This window comes from Oncorhynchus nerka, linkage group LG9a (genome assembly GCF_034236695.1).
Source record: "Oncorhynchus nerka isolate Pitt River linkage group LG9a, Oner_Uvic_2.0, whole genome shotgun sequence".
Lineage (NCBI taxonomy): Eukaryota > Metazoa > Chordata > Actinopteri > Salmoniformes > Salmonidae > Oncorhynchus > Oncorhynchus nerka.
In genome coordinates this window covers 36273706-36294269 of record NC_088404.1, presented here as the reverse complement: position 1 = coordinate 36294269, position 20564 = coordinate 36273706, and the positions used below count along the sequence as shown (strand labels likewise).

At 41.3% G+C, this 20564-nt stretch overlaps 1 protein-coding gene across 6 annotated transcripts in view; it reads right to left on the bottom strand.

Annotated features, from left to right (window-relative positions):
* Window positions 1–20564, bottom strand: part of scaper (S-phase cyclin A-associated protein in the ER) — a 139622-nt gene that overhangs the window by 98336 nt on the left and 20722 nt on the right. For all 6 annotated transcript variants that reach the window (XM_029668013.2, XM_029668015.2, XM_029668017.2 and 3 more), the window contains exons 2-4: window positions 5603–5720; window positions 4451–4527; window positions 4029–4226 (exon numbers count right to left, since the gene is read on the bottom strand). In XM_029668013.2, the coding sequence (XP_029523873.1) occupies window positions 4029–4226; window positions 4451–4527; window positions 5603–5720 (393 nt within the window). The remainder of the gene's footprint in view (window positions 1–4028; window positions 4227–4450; window positions 4528–5602; window positions 5721–20564) is intronic.

Below are 20564 nucleotides of genomic sequence, written 5' to 3'. Positions count from 1 at the left end.
ACTGAATAAAACTCACATTCCTTAAAATCTTTTACCTAGATTTTAGCAAATGCAAAGAAGCATATTTAGTTTCCTTAAAAAAGAACCACCAGTCAGGAGGATAACAACTGCTCAAGAGGGATGCTTAGATATGCAAAAAAATATATGTTTAATAAAATTTTATATATATTTTTGCATAGAATTAACAAGATGATTATAGCTCTAAATAGCAGGAAAAAGCTGTTTCGTGTGTTTGAAAGGGGGGCCGAGACCCCCCCCCCAGCCATCCTTACGTACCTTGTGTCCCTTAAGATTTTTTAGATGCTTGACGCCCCTGCAATCATCCACATATAATATCAGCACAATGAGAAACTACTTTGTCTTAGAGATTATGATTTGAAATTCAGTTCAGACTGTTCAGTGTGGTCTTGTAATAGGTTAACTTTGGAAACAGCCATAGTGAGGGAGAAGTGGCACAGATCTCTGCACCCTGTGTATTGTCTCTATTTGTGGAGAATCTCAGAGGCTCTATCCAGCTCCAAATCTCACAGCACTCGGGGGCTCCAGTAACCCAAACGCCCCCTGCACCTCTATAACACAGAGGAGTGGGAATCTGGGCCAGGGCCAGGCCCAGTCACAGTCAGTGGAGCACATCTCACCCACACAAACAGGTAAGAGGCCCTTCTATTCAGCCCATGACAAGGGAAGACAAAAACATCTCAGTAAAAATACTTCTCCCTGCACCACTGATCCACCACAAGAGGTGGGGCTGAAATTACCAATGACATTACCAGAGGGGCCAGGACAAATTTAATTGGCTTGTAATCATTTCTTGCACAGGGAGAGTCCAGTGACGCCACCTATTGTCCATCTGATACCTAATCTCACTCTACCCACTGTTCATTTCCCATCCTCTGTGAAATACAAAAATACAACATTTTAAAACTCAGTCAAACTGGTAGGCTACATAAGGAGTCATATTTCTTTAATTATTATACGTCTTCTGACATGGTCAAAAAAACTATAAATCACAATGTATGTGCACTAGCCTACTTGTAAGAGATGAGGTTCATGTTTGTTTATCACAGAGAGGACATAGTGAGTTGTGAAGGCTCGAGCCAGTCCTCTCCTCCGCTCAGCACTCTAGTGAAACCGACAGAGAGGGGACATACTGGCTTGTGAAGACTATAGCCCATCTGTCCCCTCCTCAGCAGACAGCCCAGGCAGAGCTTTGGTGATTGATGGAGAGTATGGGAGGGAGTGGTAATTGAGAGTAAAGCTTCACAGTGCTTTTAGTTAATAGAGAAGTCAGCTCAGTGAAAGATGTGTCCAGCAGCAGGCCTGCTGATTAGAGCTAGTTAACAGCCCCAGCCAGGCCCTCCGCTGCTGGTTTCATTTGATAATGAAGGCTGCAACAGCTGAGGACAGAGGGAGGCACTGCCTGGTGTGACACCATATTCACGACACAAACCAACACACTTGCCGACAAATACTACTCACCTAAGTAGAAGTACTTAAGATTTCCTGAAAACTGCATAAAGATTTAAATCTGCTAGAGGTCATATAAAGCCTGATGAACAGTAAAAACATGGTCATTTCAGTAGCAATGAAATGCTGAAAACATTTATTAGAGTGAAAGTTCATCCAATTTCACTTTTAGTTTCCGACAATATATTGTGTGCCAAATCATGTTTATTTTTGCCTTGAAGCTTCCTCAAAGTCATAATTTATAATGCAGTAGATCCCTTCTACTGTAGCACTCCTCCCCTGCATGGTAGCGTAGTATGATGTGGCATAAATCAGGGCCCAGATGGAACAAATGGTTTATAAGAAATAACTAATTAGACCTGGGGGCTGTGGGTTAAAGAGATGTGGGCGTTATTAATATACAAGCATAAATCAGATCACTGCATGGTCTGGCTCTCCTGGCTGGGGCTGGAGGGTCCCACACAGGAGAAGCCAGTGTTGATGAAGGAAGGGCTGAACTGTATCTGTTGGTCTGTTAGTCTCATTCAAACAACAGAAGCACACAATCAAACTCTTCCCACAGTTCTAAATGTCTAAACTAGTCTATAGGCCTGAGAACAAAGTGATGTCACATCACCAGGCCAGCGCTATGTGCCTGTGGGTGGCAGAGCGCAGTGGGCCTGTTTGTGTTTGTGCGAGAGCACAAAGTGCAGATTTACACCACTCCAGGGGATTGTGGCCGGGTGGTATCAGAGCACTCTGCTTCCCCTCCAGCTAATTCAATCATTTATTAGAGTCAGTCAGTCCATTAGGGCCAGGCTGAGGCTGGCTGGGTGGGAGTCGTGGGACTGACGGGGATACGAGCCCAGCCCATTAGACTTCACTGGGGTGAGAACACAACACAGCAGCCAGACTACATCTCACACAGCCCTACTGTCAGCATGGAGACCACAGGCAGGGGCAGTGTGTTCCAGCACTGACCACACGCAGTCACCACAACCATGCTCAGCATAATGCAGCATGGCAGACTCATCAATACAGCAGAGCAGAGCCAGATCAACATGGCAGGACAGCCCTGAAGCAGTATTACACTACTGGCCCTGCCTAGTAAACAAGGGCATTAGTGTGCTGCTGGAGTGACACTCAACAACATACCATGCCATGCCTGGTGTACACCACTGATAACAGTTGAGATTATTTCCAAAACGCCATTTTATTTTATTACCTTTATTTAACCAGGCAAGTCAGTTAAGAACAAATTCTTATTTTCAATGACGGCCTAGGAACAGTGGGTTAACTGCCTGTTCAGGGGCAGAACGACAGATTTGTACCTTCGTCAGCTCGGGGTTTGAACTTGCAACACTCCAACACTCTAACCACTAGGCTACCCTGCCGCCCAAATATCTATACCCACCAATAATTCACATTTGTGTTTTTTATCAGAAATGATTGCTTATGGGGCTACCTTCATGTGTGTGTAAAATAAGATATTTTATTCATAGATTTTAGATGTGTATGAAAATGTGTTATTTTGCAAAATGCTATATATCCATTGTTTAGCTGGAATGGAATGTTTGTATCCTGTATATATGACTGAGATATGCGGTGGTCTCACCGAGCCATCTTAATATGAATGCACTTACCTTACTGTAAGTCGCTTTGGATAAGAGCGTCTGCTAAATGACTCAAATGTCAAATGGAAATATTTTACATAGAGATCTCACATTGTATTGAATAATATATATATATTTTTTCTTTATTGATGTCAAATTTATCATTTGTACATTTCTTTGTAATAAATGTAGTTATTTGTTACGTTTGACTGTAAAACCTAGCAGTACTACTACTTTCACAGCGTGAGGAGGATATATAGCATTTTGCAAAACAACAACAACGTATGTGTGTCTCTGAAATTAAGCCATCAAGTGATTTTAAACAAATACATTGAACAACCCCATGTCATGATTAGAGAGTGAAAAGACACCAATCTATTTCATTATTTATTTTTGTACTCTTATCAATAAAAGCTAATTTACCAATATTCCTGAAAATGGATGTATAGTGTTTTGGAATGAAACTCAGTTGTAAGCATCAACAATTTCATAACAAATCCCAATATCCTTATTGTGTGCAATCAGTAGCCTATCCTTTCAGTTCACATTCATTGTTGCCCCAAACAGAGACTCCAGCATGGCTTCCCTTCCAGTCGGCCAGCCCAGCCTCCATTCCAAGCCCACTAGCACAACCCCAGAAAACCACACGCCACAAATCCACACTGTTTACACCATGTCATCAACATCCACCCCCTCCAGCCAGACCCAGGAGAGTGCCTTGTGATAATTCTCTCACCAGCAAGCCTTCAAAGGCCCCTCTGACACTAACCAGAGAACAAGAATGTGAGAGAGGGAGAATCTCTGTTATCAACTCAATATCTCCCTCTAGTGTTGATGAAGTGTGGTGCTCTGCCGTGCCTCCAACTACTTATATTTATCGTCTGTGAGCTTGTTGAGAAGGACCCTGTTGAAGTAGCTAGAGTTAACATATGACAGGAGGTGTTGGGTGACAGTCTGTTGGGTCCCTACCTTGCACTCCACCACACTCTGGTCAGATTCACAGGTGACATAGATCTCGTCCACGGCCCGCCGCAGATTGTCGAAGAGGAAGGCCCAGTATCGTGCTCGCAGGTCCACCTTGCGCGGCTGCCTGGCTTTGGAGGGGCTCTTCTCCGCTCCCTTTTCAAGCAAGGCGCCGGCTGTACTCTTGCTGTCCAGGCCTGCATTCTGTGGAGACAGCAAAAGGGAAGACTTAAGACAAATAATATGATGCAACTACGTCTACAATGCCCTCTAGTGGTAAAGGTGAATAAATAGCATTGAGCAAACCATTTCACACATCTTTAATTTTTACTACGTTTTTTTATAAAAGGGTGGCAAAATTAGAATATGTGGGCTAATATTGGCCTCTATCCCCATTAGTTTAAGAATTGACGATGTGTTATGCACACCTGTTTCTTATTCCTGTGCAGACCAGAGTTGATCCGCTGGTTCCTCAAATGGGTGTTGGTATGAGTTTTGGACTTCCCTGTGAAACATAAAAATAAAAACATTTAGTTCTGAAACACACACACATGGCTTTTACATTGTTCTGGTCACCCTTCGTTTTGCCAAAGATAGAATATGGCCTGAGGGAGTAACTAAACATAAAAGTGCAGAACCTCACACACACACACACACACACAGGCCTGTAACAAAGCCCTGCAAGAGAAAAACGCTCTCTCTCAAGCTGTTCTCTGCCCAACATTCTCAGAGTAGGTAAAAGGTGCTTACTTTGGCAAAATGCCCAAATACTATGGAAAAACAACCCTGTTACAATGAAAAAGCTGTGAGCAAGAGCAGGTTATTGGTATCACAGATTAAACATCTTTCTTTATTGTAGTTACCCATTGCAGAACCTATCTAGCCGGTTAGGAAATATTCTGCCTTTGGTCATTCAAAGGACTAACTGGGTTATATGATGCATGTTCCTAATCATAATCAATCGTGTTGTTTAAAAGCTGGCAAACTGATTGTTTTCCGTCAATCAATTAAAACAAACCCCACTTTTCTGCCTAGTCAGTGGATGTGAAGCTCATTAAATCAGAGTTATATTGATATTTTTAAACTAATGAACTGACACACATTATCAGTGTACATCTTGACACCAGTTTAACTTAATAGTTAGAATCACTAATGCAAAGTTGCATACCATCTCAAATATAGAAATATCAGAGGGCAGGCAATCTCTAATCTATCTACTGTAGTCGTCTCAGTGAGGGGTAGTATAGATGTGGGGCCAATCGAAAGAACAACAGAGAGATGAATTTGAGGATGTCATTTTGTTATAGTAGATGTTGTATTACAACTAAGAGCAGTGTCTGGACTTGTGACTTTTCCTCACCCCAATGCCCTCTGATTCATGCACTATAAAAGTAAACATCAACTTCTGCCACTGGAGGTGAACATTGGAGTTTCCCCATCCAACCAATTGTATACCCACCAAGATAACAAAATATCTGGCAAAAACACTGTGTACATTAAGACAGTCATTAATCTGACATAGTATTGAAAGCCCCATTTTAGCATGTGAGTGTGCCTGTGTGCATTTTGACATCACTGACCTTCCTCCTCTTTGTTCTCTAGAGGAACACTCCAGGCAATGAGATTTCTAGCAGCACGGCCCTCCTCTGCAACAATCTTCCGCACCTTGTCATGGCTGTTTGAGCGCTGAAAGGATGCCTGCAGACAAAATGGGGATCACGTCAAATGGTACCAAATACCAAAAACTAACTACACATTTGCAAGTTTATAACACTGACAAGCTGTTGATAAAATCTGGTGCTCTGTACGGCAGATGGAAATGTTTATGCAGCAGGGTTGGCCTACATATAGACTAGGCTACACTAGAGAATGTGCACAAATGTTTTATGGCCATCTGAGGAGACCTGTCCCAAACTGGACAGATATAGCATGTAAAGTTTTGAAAAGCACAATGTGGTTCTTCACACCAGCATGTTATGTTATGCTGCTTGGTAACAGGAGGACATGTACATATAAGTCTAGGTTTTAATCAGAATGGGGCATCAAATGCCTTATAATACATAAATGCAGAGTACTGTGTTTAATAGAGACGTCTCTGAACTCTGGGCCCTGGCACCTCATGTGACATTGAGTTAGGGCGAGAGCAAGCTAGGAGTGACTATCTTTTCCCCTCTCTCGCACTCACACACACACACACATGCATGCATATGTGCGCATACAAACAGATATGCACAGACAGACAAGCACACACATATCACAACATGGTCTAGAGGATCCCATGCATGAATGCCAAAAGAAAATCTGCTTTATAAGCAGTGAGTCCCACTTTGCAATGCCAATTAAAGACGGCTGTTTCCATCTATTGAGAAAGCCTGGCATCTAGGTTTATGTTCTCCATAACCACAAAATAGTTTTTTTTGACACTAGCTAGGTTTCCATCCAATTGATGACAGATTTTCATGCAAATATTCTAAAACCCGCATAAAGAAAATATTTACATTTTCCCACCAGTGGAGTGTTTCCAAAACTGACTTATTGCGGATAAAAATCTGTGCGTCAAATCAAATTTTACTGGTCGCATACACGTTTAGCAGATGTTATTGCGGGTGTAGCGAAATGCTTACATTCCCAGCGCCAACAGTGAAAATTATACAAATCTAAAAGTAACTTCTATTGCCAATATGTAAAAATCGTTTACATAAAGCCAACAACAAAAAACGTTGCAGCCAACAGGTAGAAAATATCACAAGGGATATAAATATCCTATAAATCACATTGGCTGTGCATGCCCTGTCTGCAAGGAACTTGAAACATTGTATCAAGTATTGGATTAACTTGGTCCAGCCTGAAGCTAGTGCTAGTAAACTTGCAACATTGAATAAATTATTCTGGCTCCTCAGAGTTTCCCAGGTCAGTGAGCTCTGGACAGACAGACTCAGCTGTAGGGATAAGAAGAAAATCAGGTAGGCCTATTTTATTTTGTTTCCACCGGATCAGAGCATGACATTTCACCTTTCATGCTGACACTTGTAAATATTTTTTAAATAGGCTACGTAGGAACTAATTCCTGGATGTAAAAACAGACAAGCTTCAATGCCATGACAATCTCTCCGTCTGTGGCCTCCAACTGCTCTTAAATGCAAGTAAAACTAAATGCATGCTAACTTCAACCAACAACTCTCCGTCTGTGGCCTCCAACTGCTCTTATCAAGTAAAACTAAATGCTGGATCACTACTCTGGATGGTTCTGACTTAGAATATGTGAACAACTACAAATACTTAGGTGTCTGGTTAGACTGTAAACTCTCATACCAGGTTGGGGATGTATAAAATGTATGTAAACTCTCCTTCCATATAATGGGATGTATAGACTGTCGCTTAGAGTAGGCCAGAAGACTACACTGAAAAACCTAACCTCTATCAAATAAAAAGATGGCAGAGACGCAAAAGTACTTCTGTGCAAGGGTGTTTATTTACATAGTGAATCTGGAAGAGAAACAACAGTACTGCCATCAAAAGTATACAGTGGGGCAAAAAAGTATTTAGTCAGCCACCAATTGTGCAAGTTCTCCCACTTAAAAAGATGCGAGAGGCCTGTAATTTTCATCATAGGTACACTTCAACTATGACAGACAAAAAATGAGAAAAAAATCCAGAAAATCACATTGTAGGATTTTTAATGAATTTATTTGCAAATTATGGTGGAAAATAAGTATTTGGTAAAACAAGCAAGATTTCTGGTATAAACAAGATATAAGCAAGATTTCTGGTATTTGGTATAAACAAGCAAGATTTCTGGCTCTCACAGACCTGTAACTTCTTCTTTAAGAGGCTCCTCTGTTCTCCACTCGTTATCTGTATTAATGGCACCTGTTTGAACTTGTTATCAGTATAAAAGACACCTGTCCACAACCTCAAACAGTCACACTCCAAACTCCACTATGGCCAAGACCAAAGAGCTGTCAAAGGACATCAGAAACAAAATTGTAGACCTGCACCAGGCTGGGAAGACTGAATCTGCAATAGGTAAGCAGCTTGGTTTGAAGAAATCAACTGTGGGAGCAGTTATTAGGAAATGGAAGACATACAAGACCACTGATAATCTCCCTCGATCTGGGGCTCCACGCAAGATTTCACCCCGTGGGGTCAAAATGATCACAAGAACGGTGAACAAAAATCCCAGAACCACACGGGGGGACCTAGTGAATGACCTGCAGAGAGCTGGGACCAAAGTAACAAAGCCTACCATCAGTAACACACTACGCCACCAGGGACTCAAATCCTGCAGTGCCAGACGTGTCCCCCTGCTTAAGCCAGTACACGTCCAGGCCCGTCTGAAGTTTGCTAGAGAGCATTTGGATGATCCAGAAGAAGATTGGGAGAATGTCATATGGTCAGATGAAACCAAAATATAACTTCTTGGTAAAAATTCAACTCGTCGTGTTTGGAGGGAAAAGAATGCTGAGTTGCATCCAAAGAACACCATACCTACTGTGAAGCATGGGGTGTAAACATCATGCTTTGGGGCTGTTTTTCTGCAAAGGGACCAGGACGACTGATCCTTGTAAAGGAAAGAATGAATGGGGCCATGTATCGTGAGATTTTGAGTGAAAACCTCCTTCCATCAGCAAGGGCATTGAAGATGAAACGTGGCTGGGTCTTTCAGCATGACAATGATCCCAAACACACCGCCCGGGCAACGAAGGAGTGGCTTCGTAAGAAGCATTTCAAGATCCTGGAGTGGCCTAGCCAGTCTCCAGATCTTAACCCCATAGAAAATCTTTGGAGGGAGTTTAAAGTCCGTGTTGCCCAGCAACAGCCCCAAAACATCACTGCTCTAGAGGAGATCTGCATGGAGGAATGGGCCAAAATACCAGCAACAGTGTGTGAAAACCTTGTGAAGACTTACAGAAAACGTTTGACCTCTGTCATTGCCAACAAAGGGTATATAACAAAGTATTGAGATAAACTTTTGTTATTGACCAAATACTTATTTTCCACCATAAATTCATTAAAAATCCTACAATGTGATTTTCTGGTTTTTTTTTCTCATTTTGTCTGTCATAGTTGAAGTGTACCGATGATGAAAATTACAGGCCTCTCTCATCTTTTTAAGTGGGAGAACTTGCACAATTGGTGGCTGACTAAATACTTTTTTGCCCCATTGTACATGATGGGACAGCTAAAAACAATGCTGCCCCATCAACAGCTCAATCCAAAATGGTCAACCCTTTGAACTGAGAGAGGCGCTCCTTTTGTAGGGGAAGCCCCTCCCATCAGGACATACCAAACACTAATTAATGAAGCCATTACCATCATCAAAGCCTACATTTTCCACTCAGCTAAACATGAATGATATACAATGCACCTTTGTAATCCATTTCTCATGATACATTTACAAAATCCCATCACTACTGACATGGTGTCCTCCAATATGCCCATTCACATGAACGGCCAATATGGACAGTCACTACAAAGCCAGCTCGGTTGCCATAGCTCTGGTCCTTATCCCAGCATACCCGAAGTTACAGAGACGGAGAAGAGGAACATAACCAAACAAACAGCGCGCTCTTCCATAACATTGATAAGTACAATAAATGTTGCTTAACTTAAACATGAATGCTTGTCTGTATATTGTTTATACCATAACAAACTATTACTAACGGGAGGTAAGAATAAAGTTTCTAATGTATATACTAAGATGGCGAAGTTAACTTGTGTCGACACAAGTTAGCGTCGCAGGGAGGGGGCGATGAGTGTGTGTGTGTGTGTGTGTGTAGTATACCAAACACTGCCCGCGGCCAGTGATCGACTTTTCCGTCACAGACGTTATGGCCAGGATACATAGTATATCTGAAGAATGCATAGGATAAAACAGTACATGTAAAGCAATTGTTGAATAGGATGGACTTGACTAGAATACAGTATATACATATGAAATGGGTTAAACAGTATGTAAACATTATTAAAGTGACCAGTGTTCCATGTCTATGCAGTAGCCTCTAAGGTGCAGGGATGAGGAAAAGGGTGGTAGCCGGCTCGTGACAGCGACTAAGGTCAGACCAAGATTATTATTATTTTTTTTAAATTGCAGCTGCAGGGTTTTAAAAACAGCCCATTACTCAAATATCGTTGCTTTAAAATCAGTGCACGCAAGAGCACTCTCTCGCAGTCTTTTTCACTCAAATTCAATTAGCATCCAAATAGATAATCCTGTTCTCGATGTATACAGTGCATTCGGAAAGTATTCAGAACCCTTGACTTCTCCCACATTCTAAAATAGATTAAATCGTTTCCCCCCTCTCAATCTACACAAAATACCCCATAATGACAAAGCAAAAACAGGTTTAGAAATCTTTGCAAATGTATTAATAACTGAAATATTACATTTACATAAGTATTCAGACCCTTTACTCAGTACTTCGTAGAAGCACCTTTGGCAGAGATTATAGCCTCGAGTCTTCTTGGGTATGACGCTACAAGCTTGGTACAGCTGTATTTGGGGAGTTTCTGCCATTCTTCTCTGCAGATCCTGTCAAGCTCCATCAGGTTGGATGTGGAGCGTCGTTGCGTTGCACAGCTATTTTTCAGGTCTCTCCAGATTGTGTTCGATCGGGCTCTGGCTGGGCCACTCAAGGACATTCAGTCTCTTGGCTGTGTGCTTTGGGTCGTTGTCCTGTTGGAAGGTGAACCTTCATCCCAGTCTGAGGTCCTGAGCGCTCTGGAGCAGGTTTTCATCAAGGATCTCTGTACTTTGTGCTGTTCATCTTTCCCTCGATCCTGACTAGTCACCCAGTCCCTGCCGCTGAAAAACATCCCCACAGCATGAAGCTGCCACCACCATGCTTCACCGTAGGGATGGTGCCAGGTTTCCTCCATATGTGACGCTTGGCATTCAGATCAAAAAGTTCAGTCAGACCAGGGAATCTTGTTTCTCATGGTCAGAGTCTTTAGGTGCCTTTTGGCAAACTCCAAGAGCACTGTCATGTGCCTTTTACTGAGGAGTGGCTTCCATCTGGTCACTCTACCCTAAGGGCCTGATTGGTGGAGTGCTGCAGAAATGGTTGTCCTTCTGGAAGGTTGTCCCATCTCCACAGAGGAACTCTGGAGCTCTGTCAAGAGTGACCATTGCGTTATTGGTGACCTCCTTGACCAAGGCCCTTCTCCCCCGATTGCTCGGTTTGGCCGGGCGGCCAGCTCTAGGAAGACTCTTGGTGGTTTCTAACTTCTTCCATTTAAGAATAAATGGAGGCCACTGTGTTCTTGGGAACCTTCAATGCTGCAGACATTTTTTGGTACCCTTCCCTAGATATATGCCGGCACAATGCTGTCTCGGAGTTCTACGGACAATTCCATGGACCTCATTGCTTGGTTCTTGCTCTGACATGCACTGTCAACTGTGGGACCTTATATAGACAGGTGTGTGCCTTTCCAAATCATGTCCAATCAATTGAATTTACCACAGGCGTACTCCAGTTGTAGAAACATCTCAAAGATGTTCAATGGAACCAGGATGAAGCAGAGCTCAATTTCGAGTCTCATAGGAAAAGGTCTGAAACCTAATTTACATAAATTATTTGTAATACATTTTTCAAAAAATGTCTAAAAACATGTTTTTGCTTTGTCATTATGGGGAAGTGTGTGTAGATTAATGAGAATAAAAAGAGTGGTCTGAATACCTTCTGAATGCACTGTATGTATTGGATAACAGCACAATTGTTTGGGCTTTTTTGGGCATGGGCTCATTAAAAATGTCTAATGTAGGGCTCATCAGGCTCAGGCTTGAATTTTCGATCAAAGCTCTAATCAAATCCAGACATAGCATTATAAAGCATATAAATAGGCCTATCCAGTTTGGTTTGTTTTAATCGTCACAGTGGGAACAACATCTATACACTTCAGTCACCGTGTCAGTATATACGTCAATGTTATTATCAGAGGCAACCTGGAACATGTCCCAGTCCACGTGTTCAAAACAATCTTGAAGTGTGGATTCCGATTGGTTACACCAGCGTTGAAGTCTTTAGTATGGGTAATTCCTGTTTGAGTTTCTGCCTTTAGGAAAGAAGGAGCAAAATGGAGTCGTGATCTGATTTGCCAAAGGGGGTTGGGGGAGGGCCTTGTAGCCATCCCGGAAGGGAGAGTAACATTATTCAAGAGTTTTTGAAGCGCAGGTACTGCAGGCGATGTGCTGATAGAACTTTGGTAGAGTTATCCTCAGATTTGCTTTAATGTCTCCAGCTATAATACATGTGGCCTCATGATATGCAGTTTCCATTTTGTACAAGGTGTCATTTCCTTGAGAGCTGTCATGGTATCGGCTTGAGGGGGCATATACACGGCTGTGACGAAAACCGAAGAAAATTCTCTAGGGAGGCAATTTGGCCATCATTTGATTGTGAGGTATTCTAGATCGTGTGAACAAAAGGACTTGAGTTCCTGTACTTTACCACAATCCCACCATTAGTAGTTAATCATGAAACATAGACCTCTGCCTTTCTTCTTCCCTGAGAGCTATTCATTCACAAAAAATGTACTCTCACTTAAATTTTCATGTACCGAATACAAATCTAATGTTCAATGTGTTTCCTTCGCAATTTCATCAGAAGAATAATGATCAAAACTGCATAAAAGTTATTGGGTGAAGTTTAGTTGCAGAGGTTGAAACTTCTTAGGGATCAAATCCCTTTAGCGGGATCGATTTGACAACATCCGGTGAAATTCAAATTAAATTACTATAAATATTTAACTTTCATAAAATCACAAGTGTAAAACATCGAAATAAAGCTTAACTTCTTGTTATGTTGTGTCAGATTTCAAAAAGGCTTTATGATGAAAGCAAACCATGCGATTATCTGAGGACAGCACCCAACATACAAACACATGACAATCAGATTTCAACCAGGCATGTGGACGACAAAAGTCAGAAATAGTGATATAATATATGCCCTACCTTTGAAGATCTTCTAATGTTGGCACTCCAAAATGTCCCAGAAACATCACAAATGGTCCTTTTTGTTCAATAAATTCCGTCGTTATATCCCCAAAATGTCAATTTATTTGGTGCGTTTGATTCAGAAAATGCACCGGTTCCAACTCGCCCAACATGACTTCAAAGTATCTAATAAGTTACCTGTAAACTTGGTCCAAACATTTCAAACAACTTTCCTAATCCAACTTTAGGTATTTTAAAACGTAAATAATCGATCAAATTTAAGACGGAATATACTGTGTTCAATAGCGGATAAAATGAAAGTGGAGCGAGTTCCAGGTCGCGAGCACCAAACATAAAAGTACACTTGGCTTGACACTCAGCAAGGAAAGGGCTACTTCTTCATTTCTCAAAGGAAAAACATCAACCAATTTCTAAAGACTGTTGACATCTAGTGGAAGCCATATTAACTGCAAGCATATTTCTATTAAAAAGGGATTGCCAAAGAAATCTAATGGAAAACAGATTGAGCTCAAATAAATGTTTCCCTGGATGGATTGTGCTCGGGGTTTCGCCTGCCAAATCAGTTTTGCTATACTCACAGACATTATTCAAACAGTTTTAGAAACTTCAGAGTGTTTTCTATCTACTAATAATATGCATATCATAGCTTCTGGGCCTGAGTAGCAGGCAGTTTACTTTGGGCACGCTTTTCACATAGTGCCCCCTATCCATATTAATTAAGAGAAAAATAGTGCACAATACAATTTGCTCCAGAGCCATTCATAGTGCATGGAACTGCCTTTCATCTTATATAGCGCAAGTGAAAAGCAAACCTGGTTTAAAAAAAACAAATACAGCAACACCTCCCCCATGTGACCTACTTGTTGTTTTTATGTACTGACATGTATGTGTAACACAGACTACCTGTTAATGTTTTTAAATGTAAAGTCTAGTCTGTAATGTCTTTTTTGTTATGTGTCAGACGTTGGCTAATGGGGATGTAATAAATCAATTCAAATTAACCGATAGTTTTGTCACAACTGTTGCATTAAATAGCAGATGTGCTACTCTGGTTTTAGCACGTGTACTCTAGCCAACAGCTGGCAGATAGTGTTGGTAGGCTGTGCTGCTAGGTTAGTCTACATGAGATTATTATGGATAAGAGTGAGAGTATTTGTCAAACGGCAGTCAAGCATCGATCATCATGTCACCAGAATCAGACTCTCAATATTTATTGTAAAGGAGCATCAAGATCACCGTGCACTTTTACCACCCCGTGAAATTCATCATAACTTATTTCATACTCATCCGTAGCCTAATAAATTGCATGGTTTCCCAAGTCGTAATGGGAAATGGACCACACACATACCATGTCATCGCGTGACTCCAAGTTTATTTTGATATGATGGTTATTTTATCAATATTTGCCCATAAAAGCGTTTCCACCGCCTTTTCCAATTGTTGCATAATTCATTTTACCAACACAAAGATCCCACCATGTCGGACAAACAAATTATCTGTTGGCATTTATAAAATTGTACCAAAACGTATTGTTTTAATTACAGCGGTCATGATTTTTCTTTATACGGTATGAATTTTCTCACATAAAAACTGTGGATAGAAGTATGGTTATTGTCATGGTAATATCATACTGGATTGTTGTTCACTTCATTCCATGCATTTTATATTTTCCAAATAAAAGAACAGAGTTGACTTACAACGACATATTTTATGTTAAAACGCTAAATAATCTCCTGTTGGATAACAAAGTCAAATCTACTGGTAACACAATTAGACTATACAAATTGCTACATTAATTTGGACATCGTTATTAAAATTGTGGCTTGAACCAGACTCAAGGTTCTCTGAGTTCTATCCCAAGTCGTGTCATGGGACAAATGGTTCTCTCGAGTCTCAAATGTCACTGACAGGCACTACCATTCACAAAGACTACAACAAACCCATTATTTCCATAACACTGTTCAGAAGATCTAATTAAAACACTACCATGACCATTTATATCTACTATATGAAGTGTCTGACAATACAGAGGTAATTCTATTTTTTAATTAAGCCCATGCCATCTCTTCGGTGTGAACCTCCCACACTACAGTATCCTAGTATGCTGACAGAATACACGCTGATATGGCTCATTAGGTTTTAAACATGCATAAACAGCAAGCAGTGTCCCGGTATGTTACTATTTCCTGTCCTTCGGGAATATACACAACTGACCTACTTAAAGTGAGCAAAAAAATGTTGTTTTTTAAAAACATAAACTGGGCAATTCCATAGTACAAGATTAACGCTTTGACTCAGATTACTCACTTTCAAATGTATGCCAAACTAAACTAAAACCATTGAAATCAAAGTTTAACAAACTATACAACTCTTTGCAGAAGAATGACTTGGAACAATTTACACAGAAAATTTCACAAAAACACATTTACTGGAAGAACTGTGTAGATCAAAGTTTGGTAAATGAATTACGGGAAAATCTCCTTTAGTTTTTTTATGCGATCACATTTTCCCCAAACTCTTAAATATCTGCTCCGAACTAAGACTAAAAGATGTTCGCAAAAGGAATGTGGGGTGTCAGTTATGACAATTTGAGTTTGTTTTGGTTATTGAACCAAAGGTTAAGTGGATTTACATCCAATAACTGAATTACATCATGGGCACCAGATCTGTACTATACAGAAATGCATAATTAAGGACATGAATATCATTCTCTTCATGATGATGTATCTTGAAAAGCTACACAAATGTAGAAATATGCAATATCCTTCTTTGCGTATTATTCTACACACGGGCTATTATTGTAATTAACTTCGCCCCCAAACAAGACAACATTTGTTTCAGACGAAATCTGAAACAATCACGTCTATGTTTCACAAGTTTGTACATCACAGTAAAGTAGAAATGTTTAGTACAGTACATAATGTTCTGTGCTGTCCAAACTTGTGAAACATAGACGTCTATGATTGGTTCAGATTTGGTCCGACAGGGAGTACTGACCAAATTTCAACTACTTTTCAACATCCATTGACGTCTGGTGTTGGTCGGTGCTCAGTGGGTGAGGATGCGTGTTACAGTAAATGGAAAGAGGGTAGGGTGTAGGTGTCATGGTAGGTTTCAGTAAGACGCAGGAGAAGTGACATTAACTGGAGAGAGAGAGAGAGCGGCAGAGAGTGAGGGGTTTGTCCAGACTGAAAACAGTCTTGATTTAACCACTATACGACAGAAAGAGGGGGACATTATGTATGCCAATGGAAGGGAGGACAGTAGCAGTTGACCCAACTCTGGTTGGTAACTATTATTTCCCATTTTAGCCAATTCAATTGCAATAATTCTGTAAGAATTCTTTGTAATTCTATTACCGATTTTCATAAAAGAATTGAGAGTTTTAATAACTTAATTATTCATAAACAAACTATATCAGTAAAAACACTAATTGGTAGGTATACCTTTACTTGTTACTTCAGTGAACTTTCCTTATCCTGCCTCAATATCTTAAAGATGTGGGGTTTTGGTAACAAAATTACAAGGCACAAGGCAATGTTTACAGAAGGCAAATAATTTATCCAAAACCAAATATAAAAGTGTTTATTAGTTGGCAGGGGTCTTTACTTCAACATTATCGTGTTATGTTTTTCTAACACCTTAGACAACATTTTACCAGAAAGTCTTAACTTCTTTGGGATAGGGGGTGATATTTTAACGTCCGGATGAAAAGCGTGCCCAAAGTAAACTGCCTGCTACTCAGCCCAGAAGCTATGATATGCATATTATTAGTAGATAGAAAACACTCTGAAGTTTCTAAAACTGTTCAAATAATGTCTGTGAGCATAACAGAACTGATTTGGCAGGCGAAACCCCGAGCACAATCCATCCAGGGAAACATTTTTTGAGCTCAATCTGTTTTTCATTAGATTTCTATGGCAATCCCTTTTTAATAGAAATATGCTTGCCGTTACATTTACATTTAACATTTAAGTCATTTAGCAGACGCTCTTATCCAGAGCGACTTACAAATTGGTGCGTTCACCTTATGACATCCAGTGGAACAGTAGTGCATCTAAATCTTTTAAGGGGGGTGAGAAGGATTACTTTATCCTATCCTAGGTATTCCTTAAAGAGGTGGGGTTTCAGGTGTCTCCGGAAGGTGGTGATTGACTCCGCTGTCCTGGCGTCGTGAGGGAGTTTGTTCCACCATTGGGGGGCCAGAGCAGCGAACAGTTTTGACTGGGCTGAGCGGGAACTGTACTTCCTCAGTGGTAGGGAGGCGAGCAGGCCAGAGGTGGATGAACGCAGTGCCCTTGTTTGGGTGTAGGGCCTGATCAGAGCCTGGAGGTACTGAGGTGCCGTTCCCCTCACAGCTCCGTAGGCAAGCACCATGGTCTTGTAGCGGATGCGAGCTTTAACTGGAAGCCAGTGGAGAGAGCGGAGGAGCGGGGTGACGTGAGAGAACTTGGGAAGGTTGAACACCAGACGGGCTGCGGCGTTCTGGATGAGTTGTAGGGGTTTAATGGCACAGGCAGGGAGCCCAGCCAACAGCGAGTTGCAGTAATCCAGACGGGAGATGACAAGTGCCTGGATTAGGACCTGCGCCGCTTCCTGTGTGAAGGAATATATAATATGGCTTCCACTAGATGTCAACAGTCTTTAGAAATTGGTTGATGTTTTTCCTTTGAGAAATGAAGAAGTAGCCCTTTCCTTTCTGAGTGTCAAGCCAAGTGTACTTTTTTTGTTTGGTGCACGCGACCTGGAACTCGCTCCACTTTCATTTTATCCGCTTTTGAACACAGTTTATTCCGTCTTAAATTTGATTGATTATTTACGTTTTAAAATACCTAAAGTTGGATTAGGAAAGTTGTTTGAAATGTTTGGACCAAGTTTACAGGTAACTTATTAGATACTTTGTAGTCATGTTGGGCGAGTTGGAACCGGTGCATTTTCTGAATCAAACGTGCCAAATAAATTGACATTATGGGGATATAACGACGGAATTTATTGAACAAAAAGGACCGTTTGTGATGTTTCTGGGACATATTGGAGTGCCAACAGAAGAAGATCTTCAAAAGGTAAGGCATGAATTATATCGTTATTTCTGACTTTCGTGTCGCACCTCCCTGGTTGAAAAATATTTGTCATGCATTTGTATGCGGGGTGCTGTCCTCAGATAATCGCATGGTTTGCTTTCACCGTAAAGCCTTTTTGAAGTTAAGCTTTATTTTTATGTATTACCCTTGTGATTTTGTGAAAGTTAAATATTTATAGTAATTTAATTTGAATTATCGATCCCGCTAAAGGGATTTGATCCCTAATTAAGACCCCTTTTCCATCTGTTTTACCAAAAATCGAAGCCTGGCTTATTCCACATTTTTAGATTCTAAACAATTAGGGAAAATCACAGCCTTTACGTATTCCACATTTTTTGGCACTTAAAAATGAGGAATAAGCACTCACAGGGTTATTTTTTTTTTTTGGGGGGGGGGTAATTTTACCCCTTTTTCTCCCTAATTTCGTGGTGTCCAATTGTTGTAGTAGCTACTATCTTGTCTCATCGCTACAACTCCCGTACGGGCTCGGGAGAGACGAAGGTTGAAAGTCATGCGTACTCCGATACACAACCCAACTTAACACAGCGCGCATCCAACCCGGAAGCCAGCCGCACCAATGTGTCGGAGGAAACACTGTGCATCTGGCAACCTTGGTTAGCGCGCACTGCGCCCGGCCCGCTACAGGAGTCGCTGGTGTGCGATGAGACAAGGACATCCCTACCGACCAATCTTCTGGGAAGATTTTCCACTAGATGTTGGAACTTTGCTGGTGAACTTGCATCCATTCAGCTACAAGAGCATTAGTGAGGTTGGGAAAGGATGTTGGGCGATTAGGCCTGGGTCGCAGTCGGCATTCCAATTCATCCCAAAGGTGTTCGATGGGGTGGAGGTCAGGGCTCTGTCCAGGCCAGTCAAGTTGTTCCACACCAATCTTGACAAACCATTTCTGTATGGATTTCGCTTTGTGCACAGGGGCATTGTCATGCTGAAAAGGAAAAGGGCCTTCCCCAAACTGTTGCCACAAAGTTGGAAGCACAGAATGGTCTACAATATCATTGTATGCTGTAGTGTAGTGATTTCCCTTCACTGGAACTAAGGGGCCTAGCCCGAATCATGAAAAAACAGCCCCATACCATTATCCCTCCACCAAAATGTACACTATGCATTGGGGCACTTAGCGTTGTCTACTGTATCAAAAGCTTTGGCCAAGTCAATAAAAATAGCAGCACAATATTGTTTAGAATCAAGGGCAATGGTGACATCATTGAGGACCTTTAAGGTTGCAGTGACACATCCATAACCTGAGCATAAACCATATTGCATACCTGAGAGAATACTATAGACATCAAGAAAGCCAGTCAGTTGATTATTGACAAGTTTTTTTCAACACTTTTGATAAACAGGGCAAAACAGAAACAGGCCTATAACAGTTAGGATCAGCTTGATCTCCCACTTTAAATAAAGTACGAACCGTGGCTGCCATCCAAGTAGTGGAAACCTCCCCAGAAAGGAGAGAGAGGTTATAAAATGTTGGCGATAGGCTTGGTGATGATAGGGGCAGCAACCTTAAATAAGAAAGGGTCTAAACCATCTGACCCAGATGTTTTTTGGGGGGTCAAGTTTAAGGAGCTCCTTTAGCACCTCGGACTCAGTGACTGCCTGCAGGGAGAAACTGTAGCGGGGAAGGATAAAAAGAGGGAGAAGCATCGGTGATAGTCGCATTAGAAGGGGTGGGAGATGAGGAAATGTTGGACAGGCGAGGCATGGTTGAGTCAAATAGGAATCCTGACATAATGAAGTGGTGATTAAAGAGCTCAGCCATGTCCTTCTTGTCAGTAACCACCACAACATCAAGGGACATGGGCAGCTGCGAGGAGGGTTTATTCTCCAGAAATTCTTCGGGTTAGGACCCACAGAGATAGAACTGCTCCTTAAAGTAACTAACTTTGGCCTTCCGGATAGCCTGAGTGCACTTCTTCCTCATTTGCCTGAACGAGAGCCAGTCAGGCTGAGTATGCGTGTGCCGAGCCTTTTGCCAAATGCAATTCTTGAGGTGGAGTAACTCCTCCAGATCGCAGTCGAACCGGGGACTGTATAATAATAATATAATATATATATAATAATATAATATATATAATAACACTGTAAACATCAAAATAGAAGGTCTAAGCATCTTTGACAGAGGGGATCAAGCTGATTCTACACCATTTTACAGAGGTCAGTTCATGAAGGAAGGCTTTCTCATTCAAGTTTTTTAGCAAGCGTCTATGACAAATCAGGACAGGTTGTTTCACAAAGCACCCATTACAAACACAGGCTGTAAAACAGTGATCTCTAAGGTCATTACAGAAAACACCAGACTGATACCTATTAGGATCATTTGTGAGGATAACATCAAGGAGAGTAGCCTTTTTTGTGTGTTTGGAGTCATACCTTGTGGGATTGGTAATACTCTGAGAAAGATTTAGAGAGCCACATTGCTTTAGGACTTGGTCAGGTGGTTTAAGCATGTCCCAGTTTAGGTCACCTAGCAGGACAAATTCA